The following is a 25397-nucleotide window of genomic DNA, read 5'->3' as shown; positions in this document are numbered from 1 at the left end:
ATAGTCTTATCTACTGGTGTCACCTTTCACAGTAATCCTGTCTGATGAGGAGTAGACTGCTGGGAAGCGATCCGTACAGAACAGGAGGTCTCAGCTTAGTTTTAGGCCTTGTGGCCATAATGGAAATAATGGATTATTATAAAAAAAAAAAAAAAAAAGACTAAAATTGAGAATTAGAAAAGTCACCAAAATTATTTAAAAATATAGTTAAGACTTTTAAACAATAGGTCATTTCTGATGACACATTCACCATTCCTTTTAAAAAGGAAATTTAACTCTGCTAGAGATGAGTGAAGTTACAGTACTTCGATTCTGCACGAACCTCGCGGCTCGGCAGTTGCCGACCTTAGTCTGCATAAATAAGTTCAGCTTTCAGGCGCTCCGGTGGGCTGGAAAAGGTGGATACAGTCCTAGGAGAGTCTCCAGACCACCGGAGCACCTGAAAGCTGAACTAATTTATGCAGGATAAAGTCAGCAACCGCCGAGCCGCGAGGTTCGTGCAGAATCAAAGTACTGTAACTTTGCTCATCTCTATCGGCTGTCTAAGGGCAGCAAAAACCCAGTGACAGAGGTCCTGATTCAGGAGCCATGTTAGTTGCCCATTTTGGTTTTATTTTTGCAACAACAAAACTAAACAAAAACACATACTAGCTGGGACTAGAGAAGGAGCATCCATAGACAGGAAACAGCCTGGGTTACATCTGTCAATAGTGTGCACAGGCAAAAGGATGTACAGTAGATGGCCAAAGCAACAGCTTATCAATATCAATTATACAAAACTTGCTGTGTAGTCTCAGGCAATAAATGCTGATTTGACAGAAATAATACCAGCTTGATATCAGAGTCTCTGTTACAGGTTCATGCTGCCTATGGTTAGGAGATCACCAACCTGATGACAGACTCCCTGGTCGCTTCTACATCACCCAGTGAAATGTTTTCCTTTCACTGACAGCTGTGATTTTGGTCAATAAGACAAGGAGACCCTGACTGTAGACCATAATCTTGTGATTTTTTTCCCCTGCTGCACAGAAAAACCGGGGGGGGGGGGGGGGGGAAGCAACTTTATTTCTTAAGGAGATTCTGTAAGAAACGAGACATTACAATGAAATACCGGTATTTAACTTCCATGAATTAAATGACTTCTTTGTGTTGGGATTGTATGTTCTATTCTGATTGGTGACCGCACACACAGCATTCTGCTTTTTGGGATGGTGCTGTTGCTTGTACAATGCCATGTGACTTTCGCATGGTCTGGTCACAGCAGATAATTCTGCCTACAGATTAGCTGTAGGGCACACGGCTTCACTACGCAAGTTATTTCTGCTCTAAAAGGCAGTCCCAACATGGAGATGGGGGTCTTTATTTTTAACATTTAAAGAAAATGTGCAATGGATTTAATTTGTAGATTATAACAAATTAAAAACATCCTACATTGTGTTTACAGCTCCTATGCTGATGGATGTATCTCCATGGTTACAGACTACCACCTGTGTGGTCAGATCCTGCAGTTACGTTACTTTCTTCCACCAAGAGAGGGCGCTAAGGTAGAATAGAGCAGGATCAGACTCCACATTGTCTATTTGTCGTCTGTGATAAAAAGATTTGCATAGGAGTTGTATACTTTTTTGCTCTCTCCATAAAAAATGCTGACCCAGTTCCCTAATTTCATTAACACGTGTTTGCAAAAAAAAGAGTATACGTGGGCACACACTGACTACTGGGTAAGCATTAGAGTTGAGCGAACTTACAGTAAATTGACTCGTAGCGAACCTCGCAGCTCGGCTGCTGATTACTTTAAGTCTGCATAAATTAGTTCAGCTTTCCAAAGGATCCAGTTGCCTGGAAAAGGTGGATACAGACCAAAGAGTGCGTTCACACGCTATTTGTTTTTGCGGGTTTTCCGCTGCGTATTTGAAAGGGGGCGGGCTCTTCTCGGCTGTCCACAGCAAGCCCCATTGAAGTCAGTAGGGACTGCGACGGATTTTCCGCAGCGTAAATTCTGCCGCAGAAAATCTGCTACGGACAGCCGAGAAGAGCCCGCCCACTTTCAAATACGCAGCGGAAAACCCGCAAGAACAAATATCGTGTGAATGCACCCCAAGGCTGTCATCCTGGACTTTTCCAGGCAACCAGAGCCCTTTATTTGATTTACGCAGACTAAAGTAAACAGCCAAGCTGCGAGGTTCGCTACGAGCCAATTTACTGTAAGTTCGCTCAGCTCTAGTAAGCATGTTTCAAGCAGAAAACTATAGAGCAGGGCAGTGTTTCCCAACTAGGGTGCCTCCAGCCGTTGCAAAACTACAACTCCTAGCATGTTGAGAGTTGTCATTTTGCAACAGCTGGTGGCACCCAGGTTGGGAAACACTGGAGTAGGGTATAGGGCAAACCCTGTACTGAATAATTTAAGTTCATGCCTTCCTCACACAAGGCTGGGGGAATATACACAATATCAATTATTTGCAATGAAAAACCCAGCCCTCCAATAATGAGCAAAAAACCCACATATTAAGAACTGAAGTTACTACAGATCCTATCCCAGTCTGCTCTGCGTTCTACAACTGGTCAGAAAATACAATTGTCTTAACGTCAAGTTCCCCTCCCTCCCCCAAAAAAATACAGAAGGTGGTGATGTGTTAACAAGTCAAGGGTTAGGGAAGACAAAAAAAACGGACCTGTAGGATGGTAAGGAGCTTTCTAAGGGCAGTGAAACACCCACTTAGGAGATAGAAGTCACCAGATCACAGCTTTATTCTTCCACATTGTATTAAACAACATTCTTCATTGCCTGAGGCCAAGTAGCGGGGCTTTCATAACTTACCAGTTCAATAGTAGACCCTGCCATTAAAACAAAACCTTCCTTAGTCTTCCTCCCATACTGACCGCTCCATAACCATGACCCCTCTCCTTACATACTGCAATAACGTCACATGAAAACGTTGCTTTGTGTATCTGTACACATAGCCCAGACCTTTCCAATATTACTCTTCTAAAATGTCCATTGGGTCCTACTATTTACGTAAGTCCCATCCTGTTACCAATTGCATACCACCATAGCCCATAGCACACAGCCTGTTCATTAGTCCATCTGGGTCTATGCAGGGTTGATGCTGGATGTTACTGAGCTTTGGGAGGCTCAGGATGCTGCTCCTGTGAGGACAGATCATGTGGTGGGCTGGAGGCTTTCGAGAAGTTCGTTTCCAGTATGTGATGCTGGAGGTGACGGACCCACTGTTCCTGGATGGAAAGTGGACCCTGGAACTGGATATCACAGAACCTGATTGAATGAAAGAGGAAAAAAAAAAAAAAAAAAAAGGTATTAGCAGAAACAAGAAGAAAAACACTGAACAACCAGTTCAACATTTTATAAGTATATCATGTTACAGCAGGATGCTATGTATATAGAATTGGGGGTGAAGCCACATATATACAGACTGATTGTGTATTCGGTACTTATGCCAGTGTTTCCCAACCAACCAGTGTGCCTCCAGCTGTTGCAAAACTACAACTCCCAGCATGCCCGGACAGCCGTTGGCTGTCCGGGCATGCTGGGAGTTGTAGTTTTGAAACAGCTGGAGGCACACTGGTTGGTTGGGAAACACTGACTTATGCCAACACTGTTGCAGATTTTGCAGCCACACCTTGGCCACTATGGCCTTATTGGCTCTAAAATTTAAGGTTTTGGTTTCGGACAATGATGTTGACCCTAAAATTAGATTCAGTTTTAACGTGACAAACATGAGTCTGGTAGTCAAGGTGCTAAGAGTTCTGAAGAGTGAAGTTTAATTTACAGTATATAGTTGGGCTGCACGATTTCGGGGAAGTGTCATATTGTAATTACGGAGGTAAATATATCAATTTTGATATGTTATTGCCAGATAAACAAATGGTGAAAATACCCTAAATTTCATGTTGGATTCAACAATTTCATGTATCACTCCCCCCCCTTCATGCCATTAGTCAATAATCTAATATGCCAAGTACAATATGCCAAGTCCGGGAGTCAGGTCTAGGGTTGGGCCAGCAAAACAAATTACAAGGTGATATTTGCAGCACTTTGCAGTGAGAATAATCAGAGATGGGTAATATTGTGTTTCGATTGTTTTTACCATTAAAAGGAGATCTCTAGGATAAAAAAATGTATTCCCTTTCCTAAGGATACGGGATATGAGTCAGATCGCAGGGGGTCCGACCCGGCAGATCTCCTGTACTGGATGTCCTAAAAAGGGCGTGTCGAGCACTGCACAAAGCGATGGCAGACATGCCCCATCAATGCATCTCTAAGGGAGAGCCGGAGCAGTGCACTCGGGAATCTACGGGCGTGTTGGCCATCGCATCATGCGGTGGTTGACAGCCGATACAGGAGAAGACACGGGGTCCCAGCGGTCGGATCCCCTGCGATCTAACACTTATCCCCTATCTTGTGGTACTCCTTTTATCGTGCAGCCTTAGTGTACAGGATAAAATGCTAAAAGAAGACAGATTACTCACCTGCATTTTAACGTGTAAATGTTCCCCACAAACTTGACCAAGGAAGTCTGGGGAGGCCTTGGCACCAAAGAGGGGACAGGACGAGCTCTTACAGGGGGTCGTGGATCCTCTGATTTGGATGGTTGGTCAGTGACTGTCTCATCCCGAGGAGGCGGGACCTCGGCAGGCTTAGGATGACGCCTCTCAGGTTCTGTATGGAGTGAGAACACACATTAGGCTGTACTCTTCTCCATCTACCCTTTTAGCCACCATTATATTTATAAAAAATTTTGACCCCAATTTATCAAACTGTGTGAGAGAAAAACTGAAGGGATTTTGCCCTTAAAGTAATTTTCAGCAAAATTCTGTGCAGAAAATCAACCATAAAGACCACACACTTGATTTCTCTTCACTATACGTAAAATAGTAAAAATTGCCAAATTTAAATCAAGACTACCAATTTGTGCATATAGCTCCTATGTATCTCTTATGGTAACAGACTACAAAGCCACTTAAATTTTTTGCCCCCTCAACTGCTGTGTAAAAGTACCTGTCGTTAGCAAAAACTTTTTATATAATGTAGATAACATTATATGCATATTTGTACTATACAATGGTTAAAAATGTGTATTTTTGGGTGAAAAAAAAAAAAGTCAGTTTTGTCCCCTCAGCCACTGTCTGTGTGTCTGTTTGGAGGCAAAATACAGGAAAAAGCAGGGCATGGTGCAGGCTCCTGGCTTGTCAGCCAGCCTGTTGTGAGCAGGGGATGTGTCAGAGCCCTGCTAGTCCTCAGTGCACACTTCCTGAATTTTAACTCTGCACAGAAACACATAAGCTGCAGGGCCAACACAGCATTTAATCCAAAAATAAACATTTTATAATATATATATATTTTTTTAATCCCTTCCCAACCCATGACATACATGTACATCATGGATTGGCTCCCATTCTATAACGTGGGGCCACGGCGTGGCCCAGCGTCATAGCGGGTCGGGCCCAGCACCTAGTAACGGCCGGGACCCATGGCAAATAGCGTGCGCCAAGGATCAATGTGCCGTGCCCTATTAAATCTTTAGACGCGGCATTCAAAGTTGATTGTCGTGTCTAAAGTGAAAGTTAATAAATGCCGATTAGCTCAGGGGGCTGTTCAGCCGGACCGCCGCTGTGAAATCGCGACATCCCGAACCGCTGTAGGACACGAGGAGGGTCCCCTTACCTGCCTCCTGGTGTCCGATCGCCAAATGACTGCTCAGTACCTGAGATCCAGGCATGAGCAGTCAAGCGGCACAATCATTGATCAATGGTTTCCTATGGGATAACAAAGATCAATGTAAAAGATCAGTGTGTGCAGCGTTATAGCCCCCTATGGGAGCTATAACAGTGCAAAAAAAAAAAAAAAGTTTTTTTTTTTATTATAAAAAAAGATCATTTAACCCCTCCCTAATAAAAGAAAGAATCACCCCCCCTTTCCCATTTAAAAAAAAAAAAAAGTGTAAATAAAAACATTCATACGTGGTATTGCCGCGTGCGGAAATGTCCGAATTATAAAAATATATCATTAATTAAACCGCACGGTTAATGGTGTAAGTGAAAAAAATTCCAAAGTCCAAAATAGCGTATTTATAGTCACTTTTTATATAATGAAAAAATGAATAAAAAGCGATCAAAAAGTCTGATCAATACAAATATGGTATCGCTAAAAACTTCAGATCACGGCGCAAAAAATTAGTCCTCATACCGGCCCTTATGCAGAAAAAGTTATAGGGGTCAGAAGATGACAATTTTAAACGTATACATTTTCCTGCATGTAGTTATGATTTTTTTCCAGAAGTACGACAAAATAAAACCTATATAAGTAGGGTATCATTTTAACCGTATGGACCTACAGAATAAAGGTGTCATTTTTACCGAAAAATACTGCATAGAAATGGAAGCCCCCAAAAGTTACAAAATTGTGTTTTTTCTTCAATTTTCACACAATTATTTTTTTTCCGTTTCGCCGTAGATTTTTGGGTAAAATTACTGATGTCATTGCAATGTAGATTTGGTGGCGCAAACAATAAGCCATCATATGGATTTTTAGGTGCAAAATTAAAAGAATTATGGTTTTTTTTTAAAGGTAAAAAACTAAAGTGCAAAAACGGAAAAACCCCGGGTCATGAAGGGGTTAATATATATATGCATACACAAAATATTACCTACATTACATTAAAAGCTTTTGCAAATGACAGGTACACATTAAGGCCCTTTTACACAGGCAGATCATTGGGCAAACAAGCGTTTCTAGGAATACTTTCCCCATAAATCTGCCCATGTGGAAGTGAGTGAGATCAGCCAACATTTTTTGCAGCCATTTAAAATGATCGCTATTGGCCGCACATATGATGTGCAGCCAACAGTGATAAATTGATCAAATCTTGTGAGGTTCAGCAAACAAGGTTCAAACTTCATCTGAAACTCATAGGTCGGCATTTGTTTTTGTTTTTTTTCTTTTTTTACTCAAAACGTCAAATTTTTTCCCCCAACTTCTCAAAGTGTGACTATCCTTTAACAATGCACTTACTGTGCCCGTGTACTTCTGCCGGCTTTTCAGCTGCTGGCCCGTGTGCTGCTCCCACAACGCGTTCGGCTTCCACTACCTTCCCTGGGGTTACAGCTGGACTCTCCCTCTCAGGTCCTCCAGGCTTTGGTGATTGAAGAGCACGCTTGAACTTTTTAGTGTAGGGACGTCCTCCTTGAATGTAACTGAGGTAAGCTCCAGCCTTTTGAGGCCGCTGCTTCATCCACTCACGTAGTGTTTCTATGGGCGATCCATTGACACACCATTCTGTGACTCCAAACTGGCGAAGGTGAGCCCTAGCATGGCTAGCAAGCGCCTTTCGATTTTCAAAGAAGAGCCCGCATAGTTCACAGCATGCCTCCACTATCGAAGGACAGACAAGGCAGGACAAAGGAGGTGGGAGGACATGTGGATGTTACAAAGATGACAGAAATAAAGGATATAAATACTGGGTTCATAAAATGTTTTACTTACATGATGTCACTGCTTTCTCTGGAGAGGACTTCACCTTCACCTTGAAAGGAAGCTCTGTCTGGATGTATGCCTTTGGCTTGCCATCTGGAGAATAAACCTTGGGTTTGTTATCACTATGCATGAAGTGTTTGGGCTTTCCATCTGCAGTAAGAAAAGGTTTAGGTCTACCGTCATTTTGTAAAAATGCCTTGGGCTTGTGATCCCCGTGCACAAATGTCTTGGGTCTGTGTTCTGCTGTCAAGAAGCCCTTTGGTCTCCCATCATGAATAAAAGTCTTTGGCCTTCCATCGGCACTCTGTAGAAATGTTTTGGGTCTCCCGTCACTTTGAATGAAGGCCCTGGGCCTATCATCCTCATGAATAAAGGTTTTTGGCCTAGGCTCTCCCTGCATGTAAGACTTAGACTGATTGCAAGTCTTTGGCTCTAAATTCACAAATCCCCTAGGATCATGCTGTCGTGGTCCGTGAGACAATGGCCTCTTAGCTGGCATTGGAGACAGGAAGTTGTTATGGGGACGTCCATGAGGAGAAACTGACAGATCTCGTGGCATTCCTTGAGATCCAATGCCAAGGGGAGACAGTCTCTGTGATGGACTGTGTGGTTCGTCGTCCCCTCGCGGTTCCTTTTTAATGTTAAGATGCTGCTGTGGAGTTGGGCGCCTTTTGCGTATGATTTCTCGCAGCGTGTCAATAGGTGAGCCGTTTACGTGCCATTCGGTAACACCCATTTGGCGCAGATGAGAGCGGGCATGGCTAGATAGTCCCTTGCGGTTCTCAAAAAACTCATTGCAGAACTCACAGCGGATGTCACGAGTGGGGTCTGCCCGAGAGGCTGGAGGGAGGAAAAGATAAAAATTTAGCAAGGACAAGAGACATTAGACCGAAATACAGTTAAATAATGAAAAAGCAAAATGAGAAGGATCACACTGAAAAGGGTAAAAAATACAGAGGGCTATAGCAGAATATGCTCCAGGACTGACACAAAGCAGCCAGATAGTCTCCCTAATGCAGCTCAGAACACACACACACACACGCTCCCCGAAGGGGTCCGACAATCACAATAAGTCAGATCGGGATTAGCAAAGCATCAACGAAGAGACAGAAATCTTACTTTCACCTTAAAAATGTACACATTCTGGTAGCTATTACTGCCTTGTGGAGTTGGCTAAAGGGAATCGGGTTAAATTACATTGCCAATTTTTGCAAATCTTACCCAACTTTTCGACTATAAAAGCAGAAAATGTTATATTGTTGAATATCAAGGCATGGGTGGGATGCCATGATGCAGCCACCTCACTGCTCACTTCCCTGAACCCTCATCGGACTTCTATTAGACTGGTTGTTTTTGGGGCTCAACTATATGAGCAAAATTGGCATAATAGACTACAAGTATGTTCAACAATAAACTATCTATACATATAAGGTCTACTTCCACTGGAGAATGCAAAGCAAGCCCACCCCTGCCCTAAAAGTTTACTAATAGTCTTAAAAGCACAGTAAAAACGCAAAACAGCTATAAACTTCACAAGCAAAATATGCCCACGGGCTACCACCACATCTCTCCAACTTTGTGCTAACAACTGAAGTCACAAGCCTTACTCCAGGTAAGCATTATTGGTATAGAGGAAGGGATCTTTGACTAAAAGATGAATGCAACAGACAAGATGGGAAGCGATGAAGATGACGAGCAATGTACATGTAGAGCTTGAGGATCGCTGGCCCACTTACACAAGTTCAGAGGTGACAGATCGCCGGGCCATTCACTGGCTGTGAAGGTGGGAAGCTGAGGCTTGCGTTGCATTGTTTGAGATAACCCACTGAACGGGTGTGATCCAGAGGGGGAAGAGGGAGGATGATGAGAGAGGAGCTTGTCCTGGTTGGGGCCTCCAATTCTGTTGGCCGATCTGGGGCAGTTCCCTGTGGCCAAGATCTCCCTCAGGGTGTCGATGGGCGAGCCGTTGACATGCCACTCTGTGACACCCATCTGACGCAGGTGGGAGCGTGCGTGGCTCGACAGGCCCTTTCGGTTCTCAAAGAATTCGCCGCAGAACTCGCAGCGGACTTCTTCCGAACTTGGGGCTGAGGAAGGAGGGGAGGACAAATAAATGGTTGCCTTGAAAAACAAAAGGGGTCGCATGGGGCAGTAACAGGATTTCCACAAACTCATGTGGTTTAGCCTACGCTAATATAACATGATGTCCACAAAACTCTTTAATAATCATTTTAGACATTTCTATTAGTCTGGCACCACAGTAACTGATCAGGAATTTGCAGTGCCCACATCACCCGCAGGCTGGACAGCTAGCCGTCTGAAGCAGAACATCTAGGTGTGCACCAAGCAAGACCATAAAACATTACAGGTTCAAAGATTCAATGGTCAGTAGCAAAGCAATGCGGTAATTTATTTCTCTCTAGCATCCTAATGCTATGTATAATAAAAATAAAAAAGTGAGTAAAATCAAGCTGTCTACAAGCAGAGAAAGTGATGCAAGGACTGTAGGATAAAGCCAAGGCGCTCGCTTGAGCCATGCAAGACAACTAATATGGAGCCATCATATGAAAAGAAAATACACTGAAAATAACTGAAAAGGAGCTGCTGCTTGTATTGCTATATCTTCCATAATACATTACAGAATGTGTTGAATAGCAGGTGACTAAAAAGTTACTGGATATCATTTAAAAGGGGTAAAGTGAACTGACCGCACCAGAAACCAAATCACCACAGGTCTGACTCCTAGAATTAACAGTTTTCAATGGTTTAGTCCTGTAGTGTCACATGGCACCCATTCATATAAACAGGTGATCACGCAATGCAACTTAGTCAAGGCCACTAATGGAGAAGCTGGGCCTATATAGTGACACTATGCCTTGGCAACAAGATTCACAGGCGATGGCTTCCCCCCATATGAGGTCCGAATCATCAGATGCTCATAGTGATATGCTTTGGTGGCCAATTACAGAGCCTTGTGATCTAAGTGGTGCTGTAATAGTGATCACATAGTGGCACTTTCCCATTTGGCGTGGAAGCTCCATAATGAGCAGATTTCACCCACTTTTAGGCTGTGTTTGTGCCAAGTTGTATTTTCAAAAGGAAAACAGACAGCTGGATCACTGATTAAAATGAGATATAACTTACTCTGATCGATGCTGCCATTCAGGAGATACAAGTAAAGGTCTGATGCTAATGCCGCCCTTTGCGCAACTGAGTTGGAATTTGGCATACAGAGGTTCCCTGGCTCCGTCCTCTCTGCTCCCATATGCCCACCCAAGGTGGATGGGTATATCTTAGCAAAGGAGGAGGCAGGGAAGCTCTGTATACTGGCTTCAGCCTCCATTGCACAAAGTAGGACAGTATTTTAGCAATGGACCCTAATACTTCTTTATATCTTCTGAACTGCGCCACTGATCATAGTAAGTTTAATCTCATTTTAGTCTGGTTCACCGACACTAACACTATGTTGGGTTTAGTGCAGGTGGGCCAGCTGTCAGTTTCACTTCAAAGCTATGTTCACGCAGTGTGTTTCTTCTGCATTTGTATTTACATGGGTTTCCCAAAATTTTGGCAAAATTGCTGATTGCGTTATTTTACAGTGTTAGTGCAAATAGCTGTAAAATATTGCCAATGTGAACATAGCCTGATACTTTAATTGCTTAAAAGGGAATCTCATAGTCATTACCCACACTAACCTGCTGGTACAGGTTAATGATGCTCATTACAATGGACTCTGCAGTTCTGTAATCTGTACAGCAGTTGCTCGGCCGTGCCCAGAAATTTGAATATGCAAATTAGGTGACTAGGTGCACCCAAGACATTCCCTTGCCCCTAATGCAGAGTTAATCTTCCAGATTAATGCTCTCTTCACGTTCCTCATGTAAGATCTCTCCTACGAGCAGAGAAATCTCACGTACCGTTAGTATTCGCTGCTTCCGGATGTAGCTTCAGAGCAGTGGCTATCTTTGTAGCGCATGCCTGATGGTCACTGTGAGCCAACATGAAAATGCATGAAGAGGGAGTTAACATGAAAGATGTAGGCTGGATGTCATGGGGCACTCTGGAAAAGGGAATGCCCCGGGTGCATCAAGCCACCTAATTTGCATAACTACAGTTTGCAACAGCAGAGGAATGGAGGCACAGATCAGAAAAGAGTAAAGATCATTGTAATCACTATAAACCTGTCCCAGTAGGTTAGTGCAGGTGCTACTGATGACCGATTCCCTTGAATATATAGGCAAGCATGCAACCCTAAACAATTATTAGAGAAGTCTATGTATTTTCTGGAGCAACTAGGGTTCTCTTACACACAGTGCTACCGGCAATAAGTTGCTACTTTAAGCAGTGACAAGGGACAACTGTAGCAAACAAATATTGGCGCATCACAAGTGCCAACGGCCATGGCTAGTGCTTGCTATTTACCGATAATGGCGGTCTCCACTTAGGTTTACCACTGTTTTAAGCAGCAAGTCCCAGACCTGCCTGCAATTGCAAGCTGTGGCTGGTAGTGCTGTGTACAAGAGCACCATTGCACATCAAGTCCTGGGTGTTTTCTGAACAGGAATAGTGGGTAATTTAATCGTTTCAATGTAGGATGTTCAGTTGTTTTTTTCAACGTTTTTAATTATTTAAAATGAACTACGCTATGAGAATACAGCCTACAGGTATCAGCAAACTGCATGCCTGACTGGCATAGGTGCGGCAAATCAACCCTATTGCATTTAATGTGTTTCCATGTGGAATCCATGGGAACGAAAAAGTAGCATGTGACCTGAAGATCCTGGAGACGACTGGGATGAGGATTATTGTCAAATATGAAGCAGATTTCAGAGCTAAATTTGTGCTTATATCTGGTCAAATACAACGGGGGAGATTTATCAAAACCTGTCCAGAGGAAAAGTTGCCCATAGCAACCAATCAGATCGCTTCTTTCATTTTTAATGAGGCCCCTGAAAAATTAAAGAAGTGATCTGATTGGTTCCTCTGGATAGGTGTTGATAAATCTCCCCCAACATGTCTAAATGTGGCCTAAGATAGCATCCAGTTTAGTGGATGCAATGCTAAACTACTATACGCATCTTATGAATGGTAAATGTGAATACTAAAGAACTCCCCCACCACAAGTCCACCTTGCAATCACATCAACGTGATATGCTAAAAGGGGATACTGTATCGCTAGTCCTATGTATGTTTCCCTGAGAGTTTGAGGTCTTTGTATGGAGTAGGGAAGCATTGAAAGCCAAGACCATGTACTGGGGATCAGACAAGCATTACGATTAGTTGCAGAAATAAGAATGTTAGTGTCAGCAGCAGGTAATATGTAATGCTCCACAGGCCATAAAGCTCCCATGCATAAAACATTACAAAAAAAGTCCTAAAACGCCCATGCAGCAAGGAGGAAAAAGCAAAACCTCAATGCAAAGATTTGGCGACTGTGCCATGTGACATAACAGAGCAGATAGAACAGTCCTACTCTACAGACATAAAATAGGGCACACTTATTGCTAGCTACTGACCATCACATACCTTTGACATGTTAACCCCTAACCTAGCATTAAATATTGCTAATATAATACTAACGAATGACTCTTCCTCATTACCAGCTGGAACACTGACCAATCGTGTTAAAGGGGTACTCCCGGGGAAAACTTTTTTTTTAAATCAACTGGTGCCAGAAAGTTAAACAGATTTGTAAGTTACTTCTATTAAAAAATCTTAATCCTTCCAGTACATTTTATGGGCTGTATACTACAGAGGAAATGCTTTTCTTTTTGGATTTCTCTGATGTCACGACCACAGTGCTCTCTGCTGACCTCTGCTGTCCATTTTTGGAACTGTCCAGAGCAGGAGAAAATCCCCATATCAAACATTAGCTGCTCTGGACAGTTCCTAAATGGACAGCAGAGGTCAGCAGAGAGTACTGCAGTTGTGACATCAGAGAAATCCAAAAAGTAAAGCAGTTCCTCTGTAGTGTACAGCCCCTAAAATGTATTCGAAGGATTAAGACTTTTTAATAGAAGTAATTTACAAATCTGTTTAACTTTCTGGCAACAGTTGATTTAAAAAAAAATAAAAAAAAGGTTATCACGGGAGTACCCCTTTAAAGGGGTATTCCGCCCACAGAAAGGCTAGGGGATAAGATGTCTGATAGCGGGGGTCCCGTCGCTGAGATTCCCGGCAATCGCCGTGCAGCATCCATGCTGCTTCCTGCATTCTAAACATACGGTATAGGATATGGGATTGTCCCCTTTTAGATGCTTATTGGAGTGCAGTGCTTAATCCTATACGGATGGTGTATGGTATGATGTTATCCCGGCTCCCTAAGGTGTGTCTGCTCGGTCTCATTGGTTGTGGTCATGAGCCTTCTTTGGTGGAGATTGGCATGCTACTTGTTTTATATCAGGCCCCGAACGGATTGTGCAATACTGGATTAGGCCTACTCCTCCGAATGTGACAGATTTGATTGCCCGGGTTAAGTTTATAGTTAAGCTGGAGAAAGGGATCTATCTTAAACATAAGGTGGAAAGAAAGTTTGACTGTATTTGGGGTCCTTAGGTGCGGAAATTTGACCCTACTGGGGGTTAGACAGTTGCTGGTCTCCATATTCTCTGATCGTGTATGAGCTGGGTTCCTGTGTACGGGTTGATGTTTGTCTGTATGAGAGCACCCTACTTATTCTCTACAATGGATGCTTTCTGGTGTGGTGCTTGTTTATGTTTTTTTTCTTTTTAAAAAATTCAATGAAAATTGTATGATTTAAAAAAATAAAATTAAAAATAAAGTTTAGAATGCCGGGTTTGTGCCTCTGGGAGACGTGATTCACATTTTGCGGGGGTCCCAGCGGCAGGCCACTGCGATCAGACATCTCATCCCCTATCCTTTGGATAGGCGATAAGAGGACTGTGGGCGGAATACTCCTTTAACCCTCTGAGGCTACGTGAACCTGCTGCCATCTGATTACTAAGCCATTGGTGGATGGTAAACTCTATGGATAAATTCACACCGGGGAGAGTTGTTGCAGAAATTTCTAGTACTGAAAAGTCAGCTTGATACATCTGGATGAAGTCTTTTCTGTAGCATGTGAACAGAGTCCTGCAAACTCCGTACAGATTAATTGGGGAGTTGCAGAAATTTCTGCTACAAAGCTGCCATGTGTGAATAAAGTGGAACAGAGAAAAGGTACAAAGTTACACAGTTGCAAATACACCCAATACGTACAAGAACACTAGTATGGGACTCCATGAAAACTATGTGAAGCTTCCATTGGTATGTGACGGCCCAGCAGCTACTCTTTAAAGGGGTACTTCGGTGCTTAGACATCTTATCCCCTATCCAAAGAATAGGGGATAAGATGCCTGATCGCGGGAGTCCCGCCGCTGGGGACCCCCGGGATCATGCACACGGCACCCCATTTGTAATCAGTCCCCGGAGCGTTTCGCTCCGAGACTGATTACCGGTGACTACAGGGCGGGCAGCCTGTGTGACGTCACGCCCCCGTGTAATGTCACTCTCCGCCCCTCAATGCAAGCCTACGGGAGGGGGCGTGACAGCTATCATGCCCCCTCCTGTAGGCTTGCATTGAGGGGCGGAGCATGACATCACACAGGGGCGTGACGTCACACAGGCTGCCCGCCTTGTAGTCGCCGGTAATCAGTCCAGGAGCGGACACGCTACGGGGACTGATTACAAACGGGGTGCCGTGTGCATGATCCCGGGGGTCCCCAGCGCCGGAATCCCGCGATCAGGCATCTTATCCCCTATCCTTTGGATATGGGATAAGATGTCTAAGCACCAGAGTACCCCTTTAAAGTAAACTGCATTGTGAGTAATTCCCTGATATGCATCCTAATGGCTTTGAGGGGTTTGACTGGTGAGATACTCACTGATCATGAGAACCTTTGTGCTCTTAGTAAATGGAGCAGCAGGACACCTGCTTAGCCATCACTCCAGTCACTAACTTTGGGACTGCTGAAGATTGCCGGTATAGCATTGTGCAATCTTTGGAAGTTCAACTGCAAATTAATGGGGCAGTAGCCAAGCATGTGCACTGTCATTGTGCAGTCAGACACATAAGCTATGTTCACACAATGATCGTGCGGACATCACCCTGACAAAACATGCCGGCGCTAGGACCGCTTGGAAATGCTTAGTCTCAAACGGCTATGCATCTTGCGGAGTCCACAGAAAGACTAGACATTTCGATTCTATTCTTTCTGCGGACAACGTAATTTCATTTTTCCAAAAACATCTGGTGTGGAAATTCTGCATTGTAAACAGTGCAGCAGAATCCCATTGAAATCAATGGGACTCTGCGGCTGCATTGGAATCTCCGTGTGGAATTCCAATACGGAATTCCTGCTTGAAAATGTCATTGTGTAAACATAACCGAACTGTTTAGATACAGTTTCCCAAATTTAACCTTTAAAGATATGGCTAGAATAAGTTGCTCAAATCTTCCTCAGGGGCCTCCTTTGCATGGAAGTGAAATCTCTTGCATCCTCCCCCCCCCCCCATCAAAATAGGTATGATGATCACACCCAACATACCCCCTTGTAAGCTAAAGGGGTTTGCTGTGTTGTGACACATGCAGCTCTGCACTGTCGTCTGCATTCATTAGAAACCACAAGATAGCTGTAAAGGAACTGAAGTCCTTACTATCCAACTAGTTAGGGTCTAAATGCTTGGACCTTTATTGATCCAGAGAACTAGTTAAAGGGGTACTCCAGAATTTTAAAACTATCTACAGGGCCCCCAAGTAACCCTGCTGCGTGGAGCATGAGGTCAGCACACACTCCATGCATTCTCTAGGGGAGGTCGGACCCACACTGTAAACAAGTGCTGATCTCACAGATCAGCACTTCTCATCCACCCCATAATGATGACTAATATAATACACTGAGGAGCCCACACACCTCCCGCCTATCCCAGTTCTCTTTCCTATTCCCTCCATGTATCAGACAGTATTATACTTACACAAATTGAGTGGAGTTTGGACATTTTTTGGTGACCAGTAAGACTCCATGTTGGGTTTACAGGGTGAAGGAGACATCTTCAACTTTTTGGTAGGTGGGGTGTGAGATGGGGATGGCCTGGGATGGGGGAGCCCAGTTAATGTAGGTCGGTTGGTGGTTTCCATCTTGCCATGAAGGCGGACAGTATCTGGCTTTACATGGGGTTTGCCAGACTCCATTAATTTTGTACGGGGACCAACATCAGAAGAAAGTATGTGTGGGGCACCAGCTTCAACAATCTTTATCTGGGTGCTGTTTCCTGAGCCACTAGGACACTTGAAATGTGCAGAAGTCTCTATTGGTCCTGTGCTGTCAGCTAACTTCACAGAGCTTTCTCCTGGCATAGAGCGAGGACTGCCTTCAGATGCATCGGAGGAAGTGTCATCATTCCCTTTGTCGGTTCCTTCAGCCATCTTTGTGAAAATGTTGGTTTCTTTGACCTTGGCACTGTTTACCAGGCTTTCTTCTGTAGCCGGTTCTTTGGAGGTGCCCTCTGCAGCTTTGGTAAGACCATCATCAACGCTGGCCGGCATGTGTCCAGACAGTTTCTTCTTGAACTCTTCGCTTTTGATTAGAGAGTTGAGAGCTGCAATTGGGTGACCTTTAGAATCCGGGTCAGTCACTCCCAAGTGTCGTAAGTGAGCACGGGCATGGCTGGATAAGCCCTTTCGAGTCTCAAACCAAGCACCACAAAACTGACAGTCATTTTCTCTGCTGGTTTCACCTTCTACAGCTGTGAAATGAAGGAATCACACAAAAACGGGAAAGGGGGAGGGGGGGGGGGGAGCACAGACAACACAAACGAAATGAGGAAATGGGTGAGTAATGAAGGATGATGCATGGTAAATGTATACATACAAGATTAACAAATTATAAAAGTTTATGGATATAAGGAAGGAAGAAAATAATGCAAGAGAAGAACAGACCAAAGAGGTAACATGCAACAGAGATCATGAGAGGATGGAAACAAGGAAAGAAGAAAGGAATGAAGTAAGAAAGGGGCAAGATAGGCTATATAGTACAAGATGTGCCTCTATCAACCCACCCAAAAGCCCTGAAAAAAGCCTGACAAACCCTTCCCTTGTGGACAAAGTGACCCCCAACACCACTCACTCAGATTCAGAGGCCCGTCCTCCTCCCCCCATTGGGCCTTGGGGGATCCTGGCTGGGGGCTCGCCACCTTCTTGGCCCCCAATAAACTCTCGTCTTTCGGCAGCTTGCCCTGTTTAGCCAGCTCGTTCAGCAGGTCAATGGGAGCCCCACTGCTCTCCGACTCAGGCACCCCGAGGTGCCGCAGGTGGGAGCGTGCGTGGCTGGATAGGCCCTTCCGTGTCTCGAAGCATGCTCCACATAACTCACACGTAGTGGAACCTGGGCCTGGCAAGGGGTACCAATCACAAACTGAATTACTAAGTGGGCACATAAGAATTCGGGGGGGAAGGGGGCTCAATATTTCTACTATAAAGCTTCTGCTTATATTTCTTAATCCTGTGATAAGTGCAAGACTAATCAGAATAATTCTAATTGATGAGAACACACACATGCCGATCACTAGTTCATACAATTCATGCATCATGTATCAAGAGTCATCAAGACATTAAATGTCAGATATAAAGGTTTTTAAATGCTTTGGAACTAGGGGTGAATTCACATGGGACAGTTGTGCTGCTGATTTTACTTGGGGATTCGTAAAAGGTATAATCTGCAGGGGAATACAATATCTAAAAGCCGTGAGCAAACCTACAAGTACCATTAGGATGGGAGCTCTAGTTTTGCAATGGCTGGAGAGTAACAAAGTAGAAGTCTGCTCATTTTGTTATAGACTTGCTGCAGATAAGCTGATGGAAGTCGCCAAACTTATAAATTCACTTTTTTATTTCTTAAGCAAGTGTCAAGGAAGAAAGCACAGAAAGCTGCTTAAAGGGGTTGTCCAGGATAAAAAAAAAATAAACGCAGTTTCTTTCAAAGACCGCATCACTTTTGTCCACAGGTTGTGTGTGGTATTGCAGCTCAGCTCCACTGAAGTGAAAGGGACTCCTTTACAGAACTACACAACCTGCGGACAGGAGTAACGCTGTTGTGAAAAAAAAAAAAAAAATTAAACAAAAAAAAAGCAGCGTTTTTCTAATTCTGGCCTACTTGCTCACCCTTACCTCTAAGCCCCTCCTTGACTGACGTGCAACTCCTGTACATTAGTTAAAGGGTTACGGTGGAAATTTTTTTTTTTTAACCATCAACTGGTGCCAGAAAGTTAAACGGATTTGTAAATTACTTCTATTTAACATTTTTAATTCTTCCAGTACTTATTAGATGCTGACTACTACAGAGGAAATTCATTTATTTTTGGAACACAGAGCTCTCTGCTGACATCAAGAGCACAGTGCTCTCTGCTGACATCTCTGTCCATTTTAAGAACTGTCCAGAGTAGGAGAAAATCCCCATAGAAAACATATGTTGCTCTGGACAGTTCCTAAAATGGACAGAGAGGTAGCAGAGAGCACTGTGCTCCTGATGTCAGCAGAGAGCTCCATGTTCCAAAAAGAAAGAATTTCCTCTGTACTATTCTGCAGCTAATAAGTACTGGAAGGATTAAGGTTTTTAAACAGAAGTAATTTACAAATAGTTTTAAACTTTCTGGCACCAGTTGATTAAAAAAAAAAAAAAAAAATACAAAAAAAAAAAAAAAGTTTTACACCAGAGAACCCCTTTAAGGAGGTGCTAATAGAGGAGCGCAAAGAAGGACTTGAGAAGCTGGGCCCACCACCTTGGCACTTGGCTGAGAAATAAAAAGGTAACCACCATCAGCTCCAGGAAAAAGTAGTTTGGTTTCATACCCAAGCAGCTATCCAAATGGTGTCTGCAATTATATTAATAAAACTATACAAATAAACAACTGTGCAAAAACTACAACTACCCCTTTCCAATACAAAAAGGTGGTTAACACTACCAGTTTAAGGTATCTAACAATGGAAGATGGTTGGAAAAGCAAGCATGTTAGGCTGCATTCACACCTCGTTTTTGCAATACGGTTGCCGTATCCGGTTTGGTTTAAAAAACGTATTGAACCGTAGTGCAAACACACACACACATACATACATACATATATATATATATAGACATTTCATTGTAAACCGTATGCCAACCGTAGCATCAGGTTGTGTACGTTTTTGCATCATTTACGGTTGGATACGGTTTTTAACGGTACACAAAACCGTAGTCTACTACGGTTTTGTGTCCCGGTCAAAAACTGTATCCAACCTGTATACGGTTATTTTAAAATGGAGTTCTATGGTAACCGTATAACCCTATGTGCATACGGTTACATCCGGTTTGCACAATAAGTTTTTGGTTTTTTTTTAAGAACTTTATTTAAAATGTTGACAAACTTTAAAACCGTATATATTTTTTTTCAAGAAAAACGTATAAAAATGTATGCAGACGTATATCAGTTTTTAAACCGGTTACAGTTTAAAAACGTGAGGAGGCATATACGGTTGCATACGTTTCGGTCCGGTTACATACGTTTTTTTTAACAGAAACTGGATACGGCAACAGTATTGCAAAAACGAGATGTGAATGCAGCTTAAGAGTTTTATAAAACTGTGCAACTTTAAGGTGGGGTCACACGTAGCGTATGCGGAGTGTAATTCAGTGCGCAAAAAACACAGCATATTATTCTATGAGCAGACACACAGGGCTACCTGCACCAGCCCTTAGTGCGCAGTGAGGTTTGGAGGTGGCCTGTGTGTCTGCTGACAAGACTACGCAGCGTATTGCCTGCTGTGCAGCAGATTGTGTGCAGTGTGAAATATGCTGCGTATGTGTGTGACCCTACCCCAGTGTTTCCCAACCAGGGTGCCTCCAGCTGTTGCAAAACTACAACTCCCAACATGCCCAGACAGTCTTCGGCTGTCCGGGCATGCTGGGAGTTGTAGTTTTGCAACAGCTGGAGGCACCCTGGTTGGGAAACACTGCCCTACCCTAAAGCCTGATTATCTGTCCTCAGGATAAGTCATAAAGGGGCTACAGGGTTCCTCAGAGCACAGCAGCCTCTGCTGATTGGGAAAATGCTGCAATACCTGGGAACACTGGGGCTTGCTGGGAAAGTTAACACTTTAGTGGTATCCTCAAGACAAGCGCGTCACAAAGCTTAGATCCACACAGAAATGAGTGCACGCAGCCAACACTTTCACACTTATTTATGGTGGGTGTATGTGTAAGGCTAGGTTCACATCACGATTTAACCATCCCATTATCAGACGAAATGGGATTGCAAAAAATCGTATACAAATCGTACGTAAAAAAATATTTTGCTATCAGATTTAAAATTGTATCCAAAAATCGTAGCGATTAAAATTCCATGCAATTTTCAATAAAAATCTGATCCTGTTTTTAAAATGAATACGTATGCCAATGGAAATAAAGTTTTATATATTTGAAGTGTATGTGCATGCGTACAAAAAAATAAATTAAATTAAATTTTAAAAAAAAGTGTGCGCGATTAATCCCGATTCCATGCGATTTACATAGACATCAAGGATAAAAAATAAAAATAAAAAATCGGACACTATTTCGATCCGATTTTGGATCTGGACGAAAAATCGTGGTCAACCTTGATTTTACCTCCGATCTTAAATTGTGCAAATTCGGATGCGGATCAAAACTGATTCATTTGTTGTCTATCATTAATGAATGGAAGTCAATGTATACGACTTGGCGTGCAGATTTGTACGATTTCAAAGTTAAAAATCGTGAGAAGAAGAAGTAGGATGGTAAAATCGTGATGTGAATGCACCCTAAGAAAAAAGGTGTTTTAGGCCCTGTTTATCACTAGCTGTAATTTTATAGATCAGAGCGTTCAATGCACCTATTAGTCAGTGGTTTTGGTCAGTTCAGAGTTTTCAGTATTTTTGACAGCGAGAACTAGGCATGTTACTCCAATTGAGGCTGCATTCACACCACATTTTTGCAATACAGTTCCCGTATACGTTTTCTATGTGTAAACCGTACGGAACCGTATTGAAAAACCGTATGCCAAAAGATGCATCAGGTTGTGTCCGTTTTGCATCCTGTACGGTTTTGTCAGTTTGTTTCCCGTACCCATAAACCGTAGTCTACCACGGTTTTTGGTCCGGGTGAAAAACTATTAAACCGTACACTTTTTTTATTTTATTTTTTTTTTTTAACATGGGAGTCAATGGGATCCGTACAGAACTGTATGTGCGTACAGTTCCATCCGGTTTTCACCATAGGTTTTTTGACTTTGCAGTTTTTTTTTCTTGGAATTTCAATCAAACAAGTGAAACTTTATTCATAATGGAGTGAAAAGTTAAAAACGTATACTTTTTTTTCCTTAAAAAACTGATGCAACCGGAAATAATTTTTTTAAACCGTATACGGTTTTTAACTGTATATGGGTTAAAATTTGTACACATGTTTTGATACAGTTTAGTCAGGTTTTGAGGAATCAGTTTTTCATCAAAAACCTGATACGGGAACTGTATTGCAAAAACATGGTGTGAATGCAGCCTTATGCAGTCAAAAGTGACAGAAATCCTGATGGAACAGATCAAAGCTCTTCTATGCAACCCAGCATTTCCTAACACATCATAGCCAAGAGATAAGGTAAGAATGTACTTTGCATGCAAAGATGACTCCTTTGTTTACTAGAAAACAAAACCACCAAAAAAAGAACTTGTTAATTGTTAGTAGATAAACAAATATATATTAAAAGGGGTTATCCCAAAATTTAAGAAAAAAAAAAAATCTCATCACCTATCTATAGCTACTCCAAACATTGCAAGAATGGGGTCCCTGGTGACTTGAGTGGCAGCATGCATGCTATGGGACTGCTGGAGAGAGCAGACACAAGCTTAAAGGGGTACTCCGCTGGAAAACTTTTTATTTAAATCAACTGATGCCATAAAGTTAAACATATTTGTAAATGACTTCTATTAAAAAAAAATCTTAAGCCTTCCAGTACTTATCAGCTGCTGTATGTTCCGCAGAAGTTCTTCTTTAATTTCCTTTCTGTCTGACCACAGTGCTTTCTGCTGACACCTCTGTCCATGTCAGGAACTGTAAAGAGCAGGAGAGGTTTGCTATGGGGATTTGTTCCTGCTCTGGACAGTTTCTGACACGGACAGAGGTGTCAGCAGAAAGCAATGTGGTCAGACAGAAAGGAAATTCAAAAAGAAAAGAACTTCCTGTGGAGCATACAACAGCTGATAAGTACTGGAAGGGTTAAGATTTTTTAAATAGAAGTAATTTACAAATCTTACTTTCTGGCACCAGTTGATTTAAAAAAAAAAAAAAAAAAGTTTTCCAGTGGATTACCCTTTAAATAATGCAGACACAAGAGACCTCCATCCTCACATCAGTGGGGGTCCCAGTAATTGGACCCTCTCGCTTAAATTTTTTTTTTTCCGATCCTAAACGTGTAATTTGCCAATAGGTAAATAAATCCCACTCAATTGTTTATAGTCTGACATTACAGCTCCATCTTATTTACCATAATTGAATGGAACTTAGCCAAAGATATCTGTAATATCCAATATGGCTGCTACCGAAAGTAGGGAGCTCTGGCTGGTGAATAAAGACGACACTGAGCTTGCCGGAATGTCATGTCCCCTGTGAACTGTTTGGTGGGTGTGCTGGCGGTCTTTCACCGTAAAAATAGGGCATCAGTTTAAAAAAACGTAATAGCCCTTATCTGCTCAAAGTGACCCACAGAGTCAACTAATGCAGAGCAACAAACAGAGCAAAAAAAAAAAATCATAGATATATATATATATATATATATATATATATATATATATATATATATATATATATATCGTTAGCCTTGGCATACCCTTCCTTTCTCAGCATATTTACAGCAGTGCACTACCTTTAGCCATATTGGTTGTATATAAGGGGCAGCTCCTAGGGATCTGCACAATCACTACTTCATTCCCTATTCACTGCTATGGGAAGAAGCCACATGGGTGACACCTGATGAGTCTGTGTACTGCTGCTGTGGGCTATGGCCTGAAAACTTCACACACAAGATCAGTATGAAAGTAAAGTTACGGCTCTAGTAAGAGTCCTGGTGAAACAAGTGCCTGCAAGGTGTTCATTAGTGCCGAAATAATATTGAAGGAGGACCCTTGGCCAACCCTCTCCAAAAAGGAGAGGTCACTATTAAAAAGTTCAGGATGCCCTGATACACCTTTTCACAGGTTTTTTTTTATTTTTTATTTTTTTTTATATGCCTTTTAGACATCAGGTGATGGGCAGGATTATAGTCATAGGGTGCACATTAGGCATACACACCTCAATATAGAACATTCACACCCCTGACTATGTAAGCCAGTGCTTCCCAACTAGGGTGCCCCCAGCTGTTGCAAAACTACAATTCCCAGCATGCCCGGACAGCCGAAGGCTGTCCGGGCATGCTGGGAGTTGTAGTTTTGCAACAGCTGAAGGCACCCTGGTTGGAAAACACTGTTGTAAGCCCACCCATCACCTGATAGTCAGGCCTATTTAAATTAAGTTCATGCTCATCTGACATTCACTGAATTATCAGACAAACTTAACCCTCATATCTTGGAAACGAGAGGATCAAGAAACTGTAAAAAGGGGCGAGATCATATTTATTGGGTTGGCCACAGGTCCTCTTTAAATACAGATAATATGGCATAAAGTGGAGCATTGTCAATAGAGACATTTAAAATATAAAACTTTCGACATGCTGGGGGAGATTTATCAAAACCTGTGTGGAGGAAAAGTTACCCATAGCAACCAATCAGCTCGCTTCTTTCATTTTTAACAAGGCCTCTGCAGAATGAAAGAAGCGATCTGATTGGTTGCTATGGGCAACTTTACCTTTGCATAGGTTTGGATAAATCTCCCTCGCTGTCCAGACATGTGAGAAGTTTAGATCACATCGGGTCCCAGCCCTGAGATGCGTTGCGATTGTGGGTGACAGCTGGCTGAAGAGCCTGGCAGCTGCCATATATGACCGATTCCCTCCATAGACTTGGAGGATTTGACTGGTTATCCAGGAAAATAAATTTTTTATATATCAACTGGCTGCAGAAAGTTACAGATTTGTAAATTACTTCTATTAATTATTTTTTTATCCTATCAGTACTTATGAGTTGCTAAAGTTGAGTTGTTCTTTTCTGTCTAAGTGCTCTCTGATGACACGTGTCTCTGGAACTGTCAAGAGTAGAAGCAAATCCCCATAACAAACCTCTTCTACTCTATGCAGGCAGAGGTGTCAGCAGAGAGCACTGTTGCCAGACAGAAAAGAACTCAACTTCAGCAGCTGATAATTATTGGAAGGATTCATATATATATATATTTTTTTTTATAGAATTTACATATCTGTTTAACTTTCTAGAGCCAGTGGATAAGAAAAAGAAAAAGTATTTTCCTGGAATGCCCCTTTAACCTCTTAAGGATGCAGGGCGTGCCAGTACGCCCTGAGCCCGGTATAAAATGCGAAGTTACGCCGTGACCCTGTGTCATACCGGGTTGGTCCCGGTGGCTAATGACAGCCAGGACGCTATTAAACCTTTAGATGCAGCATTCAAAGTTGATCACGGTGTCTTGAAATGAAAGCAAAAGCTTCCCGGCAGCTCAGTCGGCGATTGATTGCTCCAAGCCTGAGATCCAGGCTTGAGCAATCGACCTCCGATTACACTAATCTTTGCCGTGTCAATGAACAGCAATGATCTGTGTATGTGCAGTGAAATAGCCACCAGGGGGAAAAAATTGCGTATTTTTGGTCGCTTTTTATATCATGAAAACATTTATAAAAAGCGTTAAAAAAAAAAGTACGATCAATATAAAAATTACACCGATAAAAACTTCAGATCACGGCACAAAAAATGAGCCCTCATAACGGC

At 42.7% G+C, this 25397-nt stretch overlaps 1 protein-coding gene across 6 annotated transcripts in view; it reads right to left on the bottom strand.

The window, feature by feature from the left end:
* Positions 1-2633: 2633 nt before the first annotated feature.
* Positions 2634-25397, bottom strand: part of WIZ (WIZ zinc finger) — an 85099-nt gene continuing 62335 nt past the window's right edge. For 2 of the 6 annotated variants that reach the window (XM_056570823.1, XM_056570824.1), the window contains 7 exons: positions 17617-17880; positions 16466-17236; positions 9229-9579; positions 7502-8332; positions 7031-7390; positions 4489-4678; positions 2634-3274 (listed from right to left, as the gene is read on the bottom strand). In XM_056570823.1, the coding sequence (XP_056426798.1) occupies positions 3115-3274; positions 4489-4678; positions 7031-7390; positions 7502-8332; positions 9229-9579; positions 16466-17236; positions 17617-17880 (2927 nt within the window). In that variant the 3' untranslated portion in view covers positions 2634-3114. The remainder of the gene's footprint in view (positions 3275-4488; positions 4679-7030; positions 7391-7501; positions 8333-9228; positions 9580-16465; positions 17237-17616; positions 17881-25397) is intronic. The other 4 variants (XM_056570829.1, XM_056570825.1, XM_056570826.1 and 1 more) reach the window with 4 other exon arrangements.

Source organism: Hyla sarda, chromosome 4 (genome assembly GCF_029499605.1).
Source record: "Hyla sarda isolate aHylSar1 chromosome 4, aHylSar1.hap1, whole genome shotgun sequence".
In the NCBI taxonomy this organism is placed as follows: domain Eukaryota; kingdom Metazoa; phylum Chordata; class Amphibia; order Anura; family Hylidae; genus Hyla; species Hyla sarda.
Note: the sequence above shows the minus strand (reverse complement) of the source record. Positions and strands in the feature narration are given on the sequence as shown.